Source organism: Haliotis asinina, chromosome 4, assembly GCF_037392515.1.
Source record: "Haliotis asinina isolate JCU_RB_2024 chromosome 4, JCU_Hal_asi_v2, whole genome shotgun sequence".
Lineage (NCBI taxonomy): Eukaryota > Metazoa > Mollusca > Gastropoda > Lepetellida > Haliotidae > Haliotis > Haliotis asinina.
Window position 1 is genome coordinate 21,097,966 of NC_090283.1, and position 19,535 is coordinate 21,117,500.

Consider the following 19,535-nt stretch of genomic DNA (forward strand, 5'->3'; position numbering starts at 1 on the left):
TTTGCCTTGCACGCCCAGTGCACGTGCCTTGCACACGCTAACCGTGCCTCGTACGTACGCTGTCCACATTACCCAAGAAACACAAGATTCATACCGAGAAACAATCTCTCTTTTGACAGCTCTCTTTCGAAGCCTAGTGGATAAAACCGCCAAGCCAATAAGCGAAGGGTTACGGGTTAGAAACCGGGTTCCGGCACCACATATCGAAAATTGTCAATAATGTCACATTTCACTGTCATATTCAGTGATTGCAAGACGAAGTCGTATCAGTCTTCAAAACAGGATAATGATATTAATATAAAGCCCGGGTCAGAGCGCCCGGGTCAAACAATTCCTCTTACTTCCAGAAATGAATATTTTCACGATAAAGCGGCGTTGGTCAACCATTAAACTGGTCTTCAGTAAGCCATACTTCCTGCAGGCGACTAACGGGCTTGCTCGCTGATTTGGTTGACACATGTCATTAATCCTAATTGCGCAGACCAATGCTCATGATGTTTATCACAGGATTGTCTGATCCTGACTTCACTATTTACAGACCGCCCCCATATAGCTGGAATATTCCTGAGTGTTGCTTTAAACAAGAAATAAACTGCATCGCCTCTGGAAACTATTCTGACCAGAATCAAACAATCACCCAGTAACACATGTTGGTGAGTTTTCATTACTCAGGGCCTTTATTGCCAATTCTAATGCGACAACATCTGGAGTAGAAGCAAAATAGTCCCTGCGGTGATGTTGACATTGATCCTACCTTAGTATACGATATCAACAAACAAGAATGAAGGTTTCAGTTTTATTGTCAAAACGTATAATACATGTTATTGGAGGCAACAAAAGGTCTACACTTACATACTTAAGTACATTGTAGTCTCGAGGATCATACTCTAACAGTACTGCTATACATATTTGTGGTGTAATTCCACAGTATTGCTGCGGTACGATGGTAGTGTGGACAAAATGAAACTTGCCTTAAAGAATCGACTGACTTCATGGCTACTTGATTCTGCTTATGATGAAATGCCCTCAAATTGTCATCATGCCTTTCATCATCTTTTGGGCATTTATTTTTGTTTATGTTTATTCCCGAAGCCATGAAATTCTGAACATTGGTTGGTTGATAGGATTAAAATCAACAAACAAAAAAACCCAAAATTATCTGAATGTTGTTCAAGATACTCGATATTGAAATTCTTAATACAATTTCTCACGTTCTTTGGACCTTTAGACGTGTGTAGTGTGGTGTGTGTGTGTGTGCGAGAGAGAGGGAGGGAGAGATCCATGTCTACATAACCATAACCATCATTTGTCTACGCAGCATTGTCTGTATACATAAATCTTGTCAACATAACCCCAACAGTATACTCATCTCGTATGTGCATAACCATCTACGTGCAACCAGTTGCCGAAAAAACATGTGCTGTCCAGACGACCAGAAGCATATATGCAAGATACACAGATGTATACATGCAGGATATACAGATGTATACATGCAAGATACACAGATGTATACATGCAAGATACGCAGATGTATATGCAAGATACACAGATGTATATGCAAGATACACAGAAGTATACATGCCAACTACACAGATGTGTATAATTATGCAAGTTATACAGATGTATATGTGCAAGATATACATATGTATATATGCAAGATACATAGATGCATGTGCAAGACACACAGATGTATATAATTATGCAAGATATACAGATGCATACATACAAGATACACATATGTATACATGCAAGATATACATATGTATATGCAAGATAAATAGATGCATATACGGAAGATAAAAAGAAATATATGTGCAAAATACACAGATGTATATATGCAAGATAGATATATAACCAACAATGAATAAACAGGGTCATGACATTACTTCCAACACAAAACCATTCCCTAAGTGTAAAAAGTAAATACAAGAGGCACATCATGACAGATTCTTTACAATTTGCATTGATTGCATTGCACAGAGCCTACAACAACCCTGAGTATTGTATCACAAGATCACACGTACAGTGTAAAAATCACATAGTACTTCTCATAGTTTAGCTGCATCTTTTTAATTTCAGTCTTTTTTCAAAGCCTGGTCCATGAACCCCATCAACCCCATCAACTTACAAACTTTTAAAAAGCAGTGTTTGTTTCAGACTGCTGATAAAAAAGTAACCTGCTACCAAATTCCTTCCCCATTTACTGTCACTGTTGCAAAGAAATAAAAGCAGTGCAAATAAATCATCCTGAAAATGTATCTTCATTTAAATAAAAACACAAGTAATTACGATGAACATATCAGAAACTGATTTTCTTTATTGTTCATTTTTTTAAACAAACATCCATGACAAGCCAACCTACCCTCCCAAAATACCAGTCTAATCATCTAACATGTTAGTAACAAAGCTTTTAGTTCAATATTCGAGGTAATCCAAGGTATTTTTCAGGGACACAACAGTGGAATAAAAATTGAAAAAACAAATTAATGAACACTACTTGTTTTAAATAACAGTGTTTGGCATGGACTTACAACTTCTTGATTATTCATACCAGAACATTTCTAGGCTACTGTTTGATAAAAATATATGACATAGCCCAGAAAGGTGTAAATAACGTGTAAATAATAAAGATGTAAACAATAAAGAAGTTGTAAATCCAGGTCACCAACCAACTTCTAAATACCCATCAAGCACGTACTTGTGTTTTTCTGTCAATTACAAAGCATTTGAGTATAAAGGAAACTCCTTCAAAATAGAACATTCACAAAAAAGTATGTCTGTTCTTGAAAATCTATCAGAAAACTGGGATTCAAACCCTATTCCATAGTTCTTTGGGATGTTTTGACAATTTATCTCCACACAGCAAATCTGTTCATCTCGGATAGCGAAGCTATAAGTAGATGTAGAACATCAAAACTAGAAGGGACACGGTCCTGTAACAATAAACTCACTGTTAAGTGAATCAAATCGAATCCTTTCATGCGTTCAGTTCATGGTTACAATATCAAATTATTTTTTCGTTTGAAATGGACTATTTTACTCAATTTCGGTAAATTTCAATTTGGCAAAATGGCGCACATCCAACCAAGTGGGATAATAGTCAACACTCTCATACATTTAATACAGATTAATGTGGTCACAGGCAATTATGATAAATTCACATTGCAAACCTGGTCAAACTATGTAAAATACTTTTTGCCCAATTTCACAGTAGATAAGCCGATCTCATAGGTCCTAACATGAGCCTTAAAACCTCAATCAAAATTGTATGTATTGAACATAAGCCATCCCAACTTGAGGGGCACTAATACCCAACATGTAGCCGACAGCCAACTCGCTTAAAGTATTTATTGTTCCAATGAATATTAAACGTAATTCATCAGCTGTGGACCTGTCACTGTGTGCAAGAATAAATATTGATATTCATTACCCTACAATCATGAATGTATTTGTCTCCTTGTGTATTTCTTGCAGCCCCACTAAACAGAGTACAATGTTAAATTAGGTAATAGACCTCATGCTGTCATTCCAGCGCTCAAAATACATTAGTAAATAGGAGTGGAATTCCATAAATATTTCTTAAAGAAACAGGAGACGAGAATACTATTATAAAAAACGAATGAAAAGACAAGACTCAACCAAAAAACACAAAAATCATTTAATGTAGCTTAATATGGTTGAATGTAAACTCAAGTGTTGAATGGATGTTGTACCTATTACGATAATGTAATGCAATAGTTTGATATGTTGAAAATTATGTATCACCAACTATAAATACATTTCATACAACCAGCTGTCACAAATATCACTCCATATACGCAAATAAACAAACACACAGATACATGCGCACGCACACACACACACACACACACACATACACACACACACTCCCACATGCATGCATGCATGCACAAGAGTTCTTCCAACTGGAATGGTATGTACAATATTGATCTGTGGCAGAATCTGCAGTCATCAGTTTAGCTTCCATTATCACAAACACAAGATGAACATGTTAAAACAAAAAATCTGAAATAAACAAATTTTCAAGTAACGGTATGCTTACATAAATAACAAAACAAATTATCAAAATGTTAATTAGCTTACTTCCAAAACAAACCATGGTTAATGTATCATTCTACAGATTGTTATTTTGAACGAAATGTTTAACACATATGGATAACACAAATCAAAACATTTTTTACAAGTGTGAAATGTATACTTGTTCTTTCTTTTCTGACGATGGAGCTAAAGTGATAAACACAAATGGTTTTAAAACAAAATCTTGTCTCGTCCATCTTGTTACATTCCTAGAGGATGCTGCTGAAAGAGTCCCCCATTTCCAACAACATCTTGTGAGATCTGTGCCAGACTGTTAAAGTTCTGCTTTGACTGTTTGTTGCTGCAAGAGGCCAAATTGGTCTTGATTCTGTCTGCAGCCTGCAAGAACAACCACAAAAATAGTAAAGAAGTGATTGATAGATAAAGTGAGTAAGTTTAGTTTTACGCCGCACTCATCAGTATTTGAGCTACATGGCGGTGGTCTGTAAATAATCGAGTCTGGACGAAATAATCCAGTGATCAACAGCATGAGCATCAATCTGCATAGTTGGGAACCGACGACATGTGGTCAACCAAGTCAGTGAGTCTGACCACCCAATTCTGTTAGTTGTCTCTTAAGACAAGCATAGTTGCCTTTCATGGCATGGATGGTTTCCTGAAAGCCTATTCTACCCCAGACTTTCACGAGTCAGTAAAGAAGTAGATACAATGCATGTAGTGTGTATATTCATACTGCAAAGTATGCTTGAAAAGCTACTATTAACTAGTGTTGGGAATTGGTTGAAATCTCAAAACTGATGATTGCTTCATTACCAACGAACAATCATGGAAAAATATTGGTTAGCAATTTTCTAATCTAGGTTGCTATTGCAGATATCTAATAACATGGTGCAACTTGCTTCTCTGAAGTGATGACTAATTTATCATGAACATAAACATTTTGGAGTCTTCAAGAAATAGTCATGACTTTTCTGTTAGTGAAGTGAGCTTTCTAAGAAATTGACATGTGTTCAGGCTATGACAACATCGAGGATATGTTCCATCATCAAGTATTTCAAAGACAATAACAGTAGTTCTAAAAGCATTTGGGTTCGATTATGAGAAAATGTGATCGATTGCTTGGTGATTTGGTCACTGCTACCAAACACAACTACTGTTAACCCTGTCAAAGCATCAATGTTCATTCTCAACATCCTTGGGAACATACAACCGAAGTTCCCTACCGAGTACCCATTCACTACTGGGTAACCAAAGTCACTTGCATACAGAGAAAATACATTTGGTGCTTCATAATGAGGAGACCGGTGAAGATCCAGGTTAGAACTGGTCTTCAGAAACCCATGCTTGTCATAAGGGGCAGCTATCAGGATCGGGAGGTCAAGCTCACTGACTTGGTTGACACATGTCATAGTGTCCAAACTGCATAGATGTATGTTTGTGCCGTTCACCACTGGATGGTCTAGTCCAGACCCAATTATTTAAAGACTGCCACCATATAGCTACGATACTGCTGAATGTGGTGTGAAATTTAACTCACTCACTCGTGGTGGGTCATTCATGCATCTACTCTCAGTGATCAGGTTTGCTTAACATAATCTGTGACCTGAACACAGGCTGAACATATTAGGAGTGAGTGAGTGAGTTTAACTTTATGCTGCCTTTGGCAATACTCAAGCAACATCATGTCGGGGAACAACAGAAATAGGCTTCACCCAGTTACACACAGTCGGTCGGTGGGGTAGCTCAGTTGTTAAAATGTTTGCCTGTCACACTGTCAAGCCCATTGTTTGGTGTCCCTGGCTATGATATTTTTGAAGATTGCTAAAAGTGGCATAAATATAATCTCACTCACACAAAGATGTAAGCAGGAGAAATCAACCAGACAAAGATGGAATCTGAAAGCCTTACCTCATCACAGAAGACATTTACAATGAGTTTTTCATGTTGGGCGGACTGGTGATGCTCGGTAAGGCTTCGTGAGGCTCGGGAGAGGGATGACACCATGCCGTAGATGTCGATAGCTGAGTCTGCAATCCTCTTCAGGATAAACTGTTCATCTGGAACAATGAACAAGAACCTTAGTTTCATTGTTGTTCAGCGCTTCAGCCACATTCCAACTTTAAGAAGGCAATTTTTTAAGAATCAAGTCTAACTTGGGAAGACTAACTGAAGCTAACTTTTCTGGATAAACTGACAATAGTAAACATGCATCAATATTTAGAGATGGTTATTGATAAACACACTGAGTGATCACATGTTTTGCGTGTGCATGCAGGGGTGTGACGGCCTGTTAGGACCAAATTTGTTAACATTGCCCTTAGATTTAATTGGTACTTAATTTATGCTGATGTGTATATACTGGCACAGAAAGACGCCTACTTTTCACCATTCTGCAGAATACAACTCCATACCTATGATTTGTTTGTTGAACTTTATGAGCACATCTTCAACTGTTCCTCCAAACTCTTCAATTGCTTTGGCAGTCTGGAAAGAGGACATTTAAATGCATTCAAATGGGCAGTCTTCTAATGACCTGGTTCCGAGATTGTTTTAAATTTTGCTATGTGTATTCAATTGTCTGGTAGTGCCAGTCTGTCTTGTTTTGTCATGGTAACAGTAGGCTACTGTATTATGATGTCATGTTAACAGTTCCCACTGTCTTGTACTGTCATGGTAACAGCAGTCATTATCTTCCATTTTCATGGTAACAGTAACCACTGCTGTCTCTTGTCATGATAACAGTAAGCTACTGTGAAATACTGACATGGAACAGCAGCCATTGTCTTCTATTGTCATTCGGATCAGTAGGCTCCTGTGTTACATTGTCATGCTGTCAGTTCCCATGGTCTTGTACTGCCATGGTAACATCAGCAGTTATCTTCCATTGTCATAGAAACAGTAACAACTGTTGTAGAGTGTCATGGTAACAGCAGACTACTGTTTTATACGTCAAGGTAATGGCAACCACTGTCGTCCAATGCCATGGTAACAGTAGACATTGTTTCTTTGAACAGTCAAGGTAATGGTAACCATTGTCGTCCAATGTCATGGTAACAGTAGTGATTGTTTCTTGTGCAGTCAAGGTAATGGTAACCATTGTCATCCATTGTCATGGTAACAGTAGACATTGTTTCTTGTGCAGTCAAGGTAATGGTAACCATTGTCATCCAATGTCATGGTAACAGTAGACATTGTTTCTTTGAACAGTCAAGGTATTGGTAGCCATTGTCGTCCAATGTCATGGTAACAGTAGACATTGTTTCTTTGAACAGTCAAGGTAATGGTAACCATTGTCATCCAATGTCATGGTAACAGTAGACATTGTTTCTTGTGCAGTCAAGGTATTGGTAACCATTGTCATCCAATGTCATGGTAACAGTAGACATTGTTTCTTTGAGCAGTCAAGGTAATGGTAACCATTGTCATCCAATGTCATGGTAACAGTAGACATTGTTTCTTTGAGCAGTCAAGGTAATGGTAACCATTGTCATCCAATGTCATGGTAACAGTAGACATTGTTTCTTGTGCAGTCAAGGTAATGGTAACCATTGTCGTCCAATGTCATGGTAACAGTAGCCATTGTTTCTTGTTCAGTCAAGGTATTGGTAACCATTGTCATCCAATGTCATGGTAACAGTAGGCATTGTTTCTTTGAACAGTCAAGGTAATGGTAACCATTGTCATCCAATGTCATGGTAACAGTAGCCATTGTTTCTTTGAACAGTCAAGGTAATGGTAACCATTGTCATCCAATGTCATGGTAACAGTAGCCATTGTTTCTTTGAACAGTCAAGGTAATGGTAACCATTGTCATCCAATGTCATGGTAACAGTAGACATTGTTTCTTTGAACAGTCAAGGTAATGGTAACCATTGTCATCCAATGTCATGGTAACAGTAGCCATTGTTTCGTTGAACAGTCAAGGTAATGGTAACCATTGTCATCCAATGTCATGGTAACAGTAGACATTGTTTCTTGTGCAGTCAAGGTAATGGTAACCATTGTCATCCAATGTCATGGTAACAGTAGACACTGTTTCTTGTGCAGTCAAGGTAATGGTAACCATTGTCATCCAATGTCATGGTAACAGTAGACATTGTTTCTTGTACTGTCATGGTAACAGTAGCCATTGTTTCCTGTGTCCAGTGGCATGTAACTATAGCAGCTGCTTGTTGGGAACTTAATAAGGACTCACCTTATTCCCTGCCTCCTGCAGCTCGGGGTGGACAAACTCACCGAGGGACTGACCAGAACTCATACCAACCATTCTGAAGGAGAAATAAAACAATTCTGATGAAATGGGTATAATTTCAAATACATTTAGATATTTGTGTTGCATTTTGACAGCAGTATTCAGCTGTATGTTTAAGGCTGTAATTAATTAGGTGTGTGGCTGGTTACTGAAAGTATGTACTGCACACTATCCCTTCACACATCATGTCAAGACTTACCGACTCAGACAGGATGACAGAGATGCCAAACTCAAATTGGTGCAATTATGAATCTGCGTTCAATAATATAGAAAAAATAGGGATTTTCCCAACAAATTAGGGAACACTATAATTTGTTGCACTCAGGGAACTAAACTTTTCAATGCCACAACACACAGAGATCCGTATACAACTGAAACCGTTTTGCAACACTCTGCAGCACTGTTTGTGAATGTTAAGTGAATAGAGTAAGCACTGCATGGAATTTATCAGGCAGCCTACTCAACCTCAGGAATACTTTCTTCAGTAAACAATTGAGGAATTTATGTGACTTAATTGTTATATTTATTTAATTATTATTATTTATAGTCAGAGATGATCCTCGCCCTCCATTGTCTAACACTGTATCTTTGTTATATTTTGAAAAATATCGGAATCAATTTGGCTTCGTCAGAATGGAGAAACCAGCATTTTCAGGATGATTCTTGTAAATTTGGGAGCATTTGCATCTCTGCAGGGTGAAAATCCAATAGCCAAGGGGCATGTCAAGCACTGTCCTACAGTCTGAATGGTGGTGATATTCTGCTGTCCGGCACTGTTTACCACTAATATTAAGCATTTGTATACGGATTTCCCATCCTCCACAAGCCATGGTATCTGTGAGGAAGGAATATGTTTTCTTTGATCAGCTTAAAAAAAACACTGTCTGGATTTTGCAGCTCCATTTTGTTTGATTCGGTTGGTTGGTTGGCCTATTGTTTAATGTCACAACCAGCAATATGCAGCAATACGTAAGGAATAAAAACTGTATGAGACAATCCAGTCATCAACAGCACAAGCATCAAATCTACACAACTGACATATGATGACGTGTCAGCCAAGTCAGTGTTGCCTCTTATGGCAAGCATGGATTGCCTGGGACCAATTTCAACCTGACCATTTTGTTTGAACTGAAGGTGGAATTTGACTGGTAGCAGGAGTGACTTAGGCATAAAATTTTTAACGACCATAGTGCTACAGTGCAGCCTTGAAATTATAAGTTAATTTGTGAATCATGGAAACTGTTGTCAGTTAACTCCCTTGTCTCAGAAACATGAATGCTTACCTCTTGGCTCTCTTGGACCCCATGTTCAAAAGTACTCCAACATTAGCTGCCGGATTCTTCAGCGCTTTCTGTACCTCCTTCAGCTGACCTCCAGCATACTGAAGATCAAGGTCAAAGGTCAAAGGTCACACTTCATCAGAATACTATAGGACTCGGCAAGTCATAACATCCATGTTTATAGTGTAACTCAAGCAACAGAAGCAGACCATTATCAACTTCTTGTAAAAAAATTTACTAATCAATTTTTTATTTGTCTACCATTCAGCTATTCCACAAAGTCACCCTTGCTGGTCTGCTAATTAAACATTCCAGAAATGCACCATTGTCTAAATTTAGAAATTCTGCTTATCAGCTTCAGATGATCCACATATCCAAGGTACCACTCATCAAATGTGTGAAACATGTTATATTCTCTTCCAAAAAAGTTGGGGAACCTTAGCTTTGAAGTCTGGTAGCAAGCAAACCCATTGAGGACTGTTACAATAACATTCACCTTGTGTATGGCATGCAGCATCATTTCACGTTATCACCACATGCAAACACAATGCATGGGAAGCACATGCACAGCGTGGGAGCCTCCTACACGTGCATGGAGTGTCATTATGAATCTTGACGTTTTCCACTGTAGACCATCTGGGCATGGTCAGGTTTTTCAGGGTCAAATCACACACTACTGGCTGAATATTATAAACCTGCAAGTTTACGTCATACTCCAGTCACCTAACAAGGGGGATAACTGAATGAACAGCTTTGCTTTGAATGAAATCCATGTGATGATGCATTCTCAAAACACCCATTATTATTGTATCAACATTGATTCAATCCCATATATCTCCTAATTTCGACAACTATACATTGAAAGTATAGTTCCCCTACATTTTGTGAAGAGTATATATGAGATTACACTTCATCGTGAACAGATTCTAGTACTTTTGTACTTTTGCAGAATCCAAACCCACACCCTTAGAATGAGGCACCAAGTTGGCAGCATGCAAAGCCAGCAATCAAACCCACTCAAGTCACCTCACCTTCCACTAGCATGATTACAAGCCTAGAAATACCGGAATCTGTACTTTAATGAGAAAGTGTAACCCCAAATAAAACATGTTACATTTTACCACTTCCTAAATAGAACTCTGTATTCATTAAATGTGTGATTTTAAAACATGTTCTAAAACATAAGTGTGCTCTATGGATTTGGTTTCGTTGTTGTTTTCCGCCACACTCTGCAATACTGCAGCTATATGGCAGTGGTCTGTAAATATTTGAGTATGGACCAGACAATCCAGTGATCAAGAGTATGAGCAGTTATCTATGTAACTGAGATATGATGACATTTGGGTCAACCAAGTCAGCCAGTTTGACCACCCGATCCTATTAGTTACCTCTAACAACAAGTAAGGGATACTGAAGGTCAATTTTAACACCAATCTTCATGTGTCTCCCTGAAACCTGAGTGTCCCGTATGGAAAAGACATAATGGTATGATATAAGAAACAAGATGAGTATGCTTGGGACGTTGTATTAGGATTAGATAGTGGTAAACGTTTTCCTTATAACTGGAGTCCAAATGATGACTGGGGATGTGTTGGGTGAGGGTTTTTTGAAGCTGTGAACCTGTTCTCGGTTAAGTCAGGTCAAGTGGCTGCAGAACACATCATGTCTGTCTCAAAGCTGCAATAAAGTCACTGGAGACCCTTACCTGAATTCCTGTCAGTGCTATGAAGAGACGAAGGATGTCGTTAGTTCCCTCGAAGATGCGGAAGATACGAAGGTCTCGCATCACTCTCTCCAGCCCGCAGTCCTGAAACATGTATTTATCAGCACATTGCAGGTAAAAGAATGAAAGGTCCATCACATTAAATCCAGTCACAACAGAAACACTCAGAAATTTCATGCCCTTTCGGCGATATTGTGAATTACTAAGGGCCATGAATGATCTATCTGGGTTGTTTTTCAAAGGATTCTTACTCCAATATATCCATAGTGTTAACAAAGTGTTCTATGTAGTAATATAGTCACAAATGTTTCTCTTTGTAGTGTCAGAGTAAAAGCGATTTTTCTCCACTAGGGAGTTCTGTGCCCCTTTTATCAATATTCCAGCAATATCATGGCAGGGGTCAACAGTAATGGGCTTCACAAATTGTACCCATGTGGGGAATTGAACTCAGGTCTGTGGTGTGATGATTGAATGCTTGAACCACTTGGCTACCCCACTGCTTCAAAAGACATGGTGACCTTGACACTGACACTGTCATACTTCCTTCAGTATACATACAGAAGACTGCATGTAAAATTGGTGTCGATCCCTGTCAGACACTTCAGATGAAAATACTGGAATGCGTATCACAATATTTGAAGCGTATCAAAAATTTTTGGTCAATACATAGATCTAGCCATTGTCAGATCTCTTCTTTCGTGGTGATCATCAGGACTCTTTCCTTACCCTCATAAAACCCATTCCTCCCAGGACTTGTATAGCTTCATCTGCGCAGAACCACGCCCCTTCCTGAAACAGTTGTCATGGTTACAAATGTCAGGGTGGCAAGTACTTTATCATCATATGTTGTTTGAAAGATGTAGCAGTTTATCCTGGGTAGAAGTTTTTTCATGGATGGATGGATGGATGGATGGATGGATATGGATGGATGGATGGATGGATGGATGGATGGATGGATGCACAGACAGATCCTGAGCATACAGGTAGAATGTATACATACGGAGGCAAAAATCTTGCTGATGGCAGCCTCAATCTGAAACTCCGTTGAACCCTGGTCCATGTTTGCAGAAACCATGTATGCCATTGACTGTGGAACAAACAAAAATACACATCTTAGTGAACGTCACTGTATAGCTTTTCATGGTTTGGTTTGGTTGTTTGCCATACTCATTGATATTCCAGCTATAAATAAATGTCTGGACATGGCAATCCAATGATCAACATCATGAGCATCCATTTATGCAATTGGGATATGATGGTGTGTCAACCAAGTCAGCAAGTCTGACCACCCATTCTCGTTAGTCAACTCTTATGACAAGTTTGGGTTGCTAAGGACCAATTTTAATCTGTATCTTATTGGGCCTCAAATCACAAGGAACATACTGTATATCTACATTTATCTCTATATAGATTAGTAATCAGCAGTAACTGTAAACCCCAGCACATGAATCATGTGGAAAATGACAGGACACAATGTAACACTGAGCAAACAATTCAGGCATTTAGAAGATCACAATCCTGACTATCGAGGCCACTTCCTGTTCACTGCAGGGTTATAATTCTAGAAATACCAATAGATATGTATACCCCTACTGAGCGGAGATTCACATTTCACAACACACTGACATCTTAACATGTAACGGATAGATAGTACGCCTCGTGAATAACTTAGCAAAGTCAAAATAATGATAATAGTCCTTTTATATTGCGCATTTGTCCATGCACATTGCATGCTCAAAGCTCTGACATATTGCTCTGGTCAAAGAGTACAGAACATTCCCTGTGGAGAATACAACTGGTCGCCTATCCGGCACTCAAGGTTCAAATTCAGACAACCTTTGTATCATACCAGGTACCCAATGTTACTGCTGGGTGGACAGAGGCAATTTGGAATAAACTCACTTGCCTAAGGTGAGACCACATGTATCACATGTTCTTGACTGTGGGGCAGGACCGAAGTCCTTGAAACTCTCAGGAGTCAAGTTGTCTCTCAAGGAGACAAACACAGTCACCTATCCAAGGGTTCTCCGCACCTGACGTTGCTTAACTTGAAATGATTATGACCTGAGCTCTACACACAGGACCACACACCACCACAAATAGAAACATACTCACTACAAGAGATGGGCAGTTTTACTACAATGCCTTCTTATAAATACATATCACAATATGTTTGGAAAATATCTGTATCTGCATGCAATTTTAGTCTCTGACTCTGTTATTCTCAGTCAAAAGTCCCACCCCTATCTGATACTACCGGGTACCCATTTCCAAATCTCACCTCGGTGACATACTGAATCATGGTCATCCGTGCAATCTTCTCCTGGATAGCTCCATATGAGTCGATCCTCTTGCCGAACTGAGTTCTCTGAGAGGCATGCTCCACCTGTAACCAACAGTAACAAGACACTGCATTAACACTGCATTAACACTGCATGAACACTGCATGAACACTGCATGAACACTGATTTACACCACTTTTGGTGTTTTTTAAACGTAACTTAAAGTAACTTATCTTGACTCATTTCCTACTTGCTCTGATTTTTATGACATAATCATGATGACATAATTATGAAAGAATAAATCAACGTGGCATTTCATGTTAATGTTTAGTCGACTTTTTATTGAGATGTGATAAATAACAAAGAAAGATGACCCTACTTTATTATCATTGTGAAATTTAATAGGTATATTTTGAGCAGATATGAAATGATTGAAATGAAATGAAAAAAACTGGTTAGGAGCATTTTTCAGATTTTCCATTTAGGTTGATACGTATAACAAGATGCATCTTACTACTTCAAAGTGATGACCAACATATCATGAACATAAACTTTCTTGAATCTTCAAGACATTCGGTCACGACTTTTCAGTTAGTGAAGTGAGTTTCAAGAATTTTCAGGCCCTGACAACTTGTAAGCTATGTTCCATTATCAAGTGTTTGAAACACTAAAACAGTAGTTCCAAAATCGTTTGTATTCGATTATGAGAAAATGTGATCATTTGCTTAGTCATTTGGAGCAGATATGACCTGAAATCCATGTTTATCTGCAGTTTGAAACTGTAAGCCGAAATTATCTACTAGCCTACTGAAAAGTAAGATACCATTATTTGATCCCAGGCATCAGATTTTTGAACCCAGGAATGTTTTCTCTGAATTCAGGGCATGTTTTGTTTGTTTTCAACATGTCTCACCGCTTTGTGGATGCAGTATCTCATGGTGCCAGAGAGAGCTGCAGCCATCCCGAACCGCCCATTGTTTAGGATGTTCATGGCGACCTTGAACCCTCCACCTTCACCTGTCAGACAGACATTATGAGGTTCAGATGAAGACACATTCAGGCAGAAACAGATTTAGATATGTCTAGACAAAGATTCGGATGAATAGATTCAGAAAACAAACCAGACACAGTTTCAATCATCAATACATAGATACAGAAACAGACACAGATTCTGACACATTCTGTCACAGACACATCAGAAACAGACTCAGACACAAGTACAGACATTGATGTTGACTCAGATGAAGACACCAAAACAGATTTAAACAAATACAGATTTGAGTACAGATAGATTCCGAAACAGATTTGAGAACAGATTCAGGCAGAGAGTCTGAGACACATTCCAACATGCAGATTCAGACAAACAAACAGACCAAGGCAATGATTCAGGCATTAAGACAAAAGATTCAGAGACTAGGACACAAATTCAGACAGAGTTCAGATTCAGACAGATTCCAACAGACAAATTCAGATTCGTATGCAGATTCAGGCAATGATTCAACACAATCAGACACTGATTCAGACATTTAAAGACTGAATCTGAGAAGACAACGGCTCAAACTCAACAAATCCATGAAAAGTCATTTCAACGCTACTTTCAGTACCAGAATAGTTGGTCCCGAACTCAGTACAGCACAAGTTACCATGGTTACAAGGTTCATGACCTACCTCCCAGGACACACTCTGCTGGGACCTTGACATCCTCGAAGTAGACTTCAGCCGTGTTGGAGGCCTTGATTCCCATCTTCTTTTCTGGAGGACCACTAAAACACACAAATCATCCTTGTGCAACATCAATTCTAAAAAATACTGAAGACAATATGAATCCATATTGCAAATCTATTCACAGTATTCCAGGAACAAAGCTGCTCTCATTTGAAAGTAAGTACAACTTGTTGCAATGGAAACTAGTGTTGGGAATCAGCTGACATGTGATGACTGGTTCGTTACTAGGAAAAGATCATCAAAAAAAACTGGTTAGGAGCATTTTTCAGATTTTCCTATTTAGGTTGTTACAGAAGATACGTATAACAAGATGCAACTTACTACTTCAAAGTGAGGACCAACATATCACGAACATAAACTTTCTTGAATCTTCAAGACATTCAGCCATGACTTTTCAGTTAGTGAAGTGAGTTTCAAGAATTTTCAGGCCCTGACAACTTGTAAGCTATGTTCCATTATCAAGTATTTCAAACACTAAAACAGTAGTTCCAAAATCGTTTGTGTTCGATTATGAGAAAATGTGATCACTTGGTCATTTGGTTACTGCAACCGATCTTTCATTATTTCAATTAAGGCACATTAGAAAGAAAAATGGCCCATTAAAATTTTGAAGTTTACTACTGACACAAGGGCAATGGCCCATTCTTAATTCAGAAAATGGCTAATAATCCTGTAAATGGCCCATTGTCAAAGCTCTCTTTCCCAATCCCTGGAACACCACTAACAGAAACACAATACAAAATCAGAAATTCTTGAATGCAAAGAAGCAACAGTAAAACTCTTGCTGGACATCTGACAAAGGTTTCATTCAGAAATACTGGAGGCTTGCAAGTCATGATCTGGAAGTGAAATCCTATTTGCACGCCTGCTTCTCCATCAGTGCAAAAGCTTTCTGATAATCACAGACACTGTCAGTTTCCCGAAGTGACAGAAGAACCAAACCTAACAAAGTCCATGTTGAAACAGTCCAACCAACTGCTTAGTGAAACAAGACCAAGGGCCATTCTTCAAGACTTGAAGGGGTGGTGGGGTTGCCCTGTGGTTAAAGTGTTCACCCATCACACCAAAGACCAGAGTTCAATTCCTCATGGACACAAAGTGTGAAGGCCATTTCTGCTGTTCCCCACCATGATATTGCTAAAAGACTGCCAAAAATGGCGTAAAATTAAACTCACTTGCTCTTGTAGACTTACTTTGACACGCCACCAAAGCTTCTCTCCACAATGAATGCAGTGACCTTGTCCTTGGTAACACCCGTCTTAGGGTCTTTCACTGGAGTCTGAAGGTGAAGGTCACTATATCATTATACCATTATGAACAGGTGAGAAGAGTTGAGTTTAATTTTTAAGGTTGCGATGCCATGGCGGCATCACCCGAAGGGACAACTATCCAGAATTCCCAACAATAAAATCTTGGTTATTTATCAGTTGGTTAATTATCTTAGAAGTTAATTGGTTGATCGGTATAATGCTGCACACAGCAATATTCCAGCTATTTGACAGCAGTCTATTAATGATCAAGTTTGGACAAGACAATCCAGTGATCAACAGCATGAGCATATGCAACTGAGATACAGTGATGTGTGCCGACCAAGTGAGTAAGTCTGACCACTCGATCAGTCTCCTCTCACGTCAGGCAAGGGTTACTACAGATCAGTTCTAACCCGTGTTCGATTCCCCCCATGGATACAATGTGTGAAGCATTTCTTGTGTCCCCTACCATGATATTGTAGGAATATTGCCAAAAGTGGTGTAACACAAAACTCGCTCACTCACTCACTCAATAACATCTGAAACACCATTAGGAAATTTACAGCATCAAAATAAAATATCACAAATGATGTCTACCTGGGCAAAGACAGTAAAGATTTCTGCCAGACCACCATTACTGATCCAGATCTTGCTGCCATTGAGAATATAGTGTTTGCCATCTGCAGTGGGCACTGCTCTTGTCTTGATGGACTGTAACATACAATGTATATGATTTATGCAAATAATATGACTTCCATGATACATGTCCACATGTTTATATCAACAAGTGCATTTATTCTACAGGTCAGAGAACCAGTGTTCACTAGATTTTCTTTCTCAGCTCCCTTGGGGGTATACACATGTTTAACAACAATAAGTGCATCATTAATTACAGCAGTCTATGGACCAGTATTTACTTGAAGGTTTTTCTCAGCTTCCTGGGGAGTATACACCCCAGACTACCTGTATTGTTCAACCAAAACCAGTGCATCAGTATTATAATGGTCCACGGACCAGTGTTCACTGGAATGTTTCCCTCAGGTCTCTCGGGAGTAAACAAGCCTGACTGACTTTCAGGTGCTGGATTTGGATTGGTTTGTTGCTAAATGCTGCACTCAGCAATATTCCAGCTATATGATGATGACAGTCTTCACAAATAGCATCTGACCCTCTGAAAAATCTGGCCAATTCGCCAGTGGTCAGACAGAAATCACCAACCCACCAGCCCCAGTGTCTGACTCAATATTTCACAATGTCTTTGTGTGAAGTGGGTCCGACAGACATCTGAAACTTACAGGACACAATGTCCTGTTACTTTGAAACACCATTGTGAACACTGCTGATGGTCTGTACATAATGGTGTCAGGACCAGAAAATCTAGTGATCAAAGCATGAACATTGACCTACACAATAGGGTACAGTGACATGAAACCAAGTCTGTGAGAATGACCACTCAATCCGTTCCGTCGCATCTTATAACAAGAAATACTAAAAGCCAATTCTTACTGTGATCTTCATGGGTCTCAAGTGCTGGAAGGACAACAGTTACATAACATCTTAGTCATGGATATCCATTTACTGCATGGCAAAATGGGACATGTTCCAAACAAAGTCACTGGCCAAAGTAACACTATAGAGGCTACATGTGCTTCAGGGTCGAAAATTGACCTGCAGTTTGGACTGATGTTGCCATGGCTACTCACACTAGCATCAGATCCACTTGCTGGCTCTGTGAGACAGAAGGCTGCGACAGTTTCCCCCGATGCTAACTTTGGAAGGTACTTCTTCTTCTGTTCTGGGTTGCCGAACAACAGAATACCTTTGAACCCAATAGACTGAAAACAACAGAAAAGTTAATGTACTTGGTTGCCATGGATACCAATCGATTGAAAACTGAGACAGATGATAAACTAGTTCATTATGGATATCTACAAATTGAAAACAGAATCAGTTGAGAAAGAAGGTTGCCATGGACACAAACAGATTGAGCATAGAAACACTGAATGAACTAGTTTGTCAGGGTTGTCTACACATGGAAAAAAAGCCAGCTGATGAACTATGTTGTCATGGATACCAACAGATAGAAAACAAACAGAACCACTGGACAAACTAGGTTGTCATGAATACCAACAGATTCAAAACCGAGTCAGGTTGTCTTGGACACCACAGCAAATGGTTTCTTCACATGGCAATGAATTAAACCTATGCAAACAAAAATTTCTGTTTCAAATGGTATATGTATTCTCTCCAGCTGTTCAACAGGATGTACATAAGTCAGAATAAATCACACTAGTTACTGATGTCATGAGAATCATTTCACACCATTGTTGTTAGGTGAGAAGCTGAATAGAGACTCGTGCCCCTCTTGAAGGGTACGGAAAGGTGCAAGTGGTGACGAAAGATCACTGAGACACAATGATAAAAGTGACGTTTTCTCTGGGGGAGTGTTTCAATGAAAGAGAAACATGTAATACAAAGGTTCTGTTTTGGATTCACCAGCTTGTTAACAAACCGCAATCAATGTGGTCAAAAGATGAAAATGTTATGATGAAAACATATAAATAATTCTGACCTGATGTGCCCCAAGAGTGATGCCGACACCCAGGTCATGTGCCCCGACTATTTCCACCAGACGGGCATACTGTGTGTTACACAGTCCCAGCCCACCTGAAACAGACAGTGAGCAAGTGAGTATAGTTTTATGCCACTTCTAACAATATTCCAGGCAAACGTTTAGTGGTAACAGTAGCATCGACAGATACTGTGCAACAGGGTCTCTGATCATTACATCATGCTATGTTGCTAGACAACAGTTAAATGGTAACAGTGGCACCAGCAGACACTGAATGCATGGTTTTTAATGATTACATTATGCCATGTTGCCAGGCTGAGGCAACAGTTACATGGCAACAATGTCATTGACTGACACTGTGCATGGTTTGTGATGAATACATCATGCCTTGT

General features: G+C 39.1%; 1 protein-coding gene across 1 annotated transcript in view; it reads right to left on the reverse strand.

Moving 5' to 3' along the window:
* Positions 1 to 782: 782 nt before the first annotated feature.
* The window catches only part of LOC137281369 (very long-chain specific acyl-CoA dehydrogenase, mitochondrial-like), a 34,925-nt gene continuing 16,172 nt past the window's right edge, over positions 783 to 19,535 (reverse strand). The window contains exons 6-20 of the mRNA XM_067812554.1: positions 19,144 to 19,238; positions 18,275 to 18,406; positions 17,169 to 17,282; positions 16,515 to 16,600; positions 15,265 to 15,359; positions 14,510 to 14,613; positions 13,596 to 13,700; positions 12,315 to 12,401; positions 12,041 to 12,103; positions 11,297 to 11,398; positions 9,595 to 9,692; positions 8,255 to 8,327; positions 6,471 to 6,543; positions 5,968 to 6,116; positions 783 to 4,437 (exon numbers count right to left, since the gene is read on the reverse strand). Coding sequence (XP_067668655.1) covers positions 4,300 to 4,437; positions 5,968 to 6,116; positions 6,471 to 6,543; positions 8,255 to 8,327; positions 9,595 to 9,692; positions 11,297 to 11,398; positions 12,041 to 12,103; positions 12,315 to 12,401; positions 13,596 to 13,700; positions 14,510 to 14,613; positions 15,265 to 15,359; positions 16,515 to 16,600; positions 17,169 to 17,282; positions 18,275 to 18,406; positions 19,144 to 19,238 — 1,514 coding nt within the window. The 3' untranslated portion in view covers positions 783 to 4,299. The remainder of the gene's footprint in view (positions 4,438 to 5,967; positions 6,117 to 6,470; positions 6,544 to 8,254; positions 8,328 to 9,594; positions 9,693 to 11,296; positions 11,399 to 12,040; positions 12,104 to 12,314; positions 12,402 to 13,595; positions 13,701 to 14,509; positions 14,614 to 15,264; positions 15,360 to 16,514; positions 16,601 to 17,168; positions 17,283 to 18,274; positions 18,407 to 19,143; positions 19,239 to 19,535) is intronic.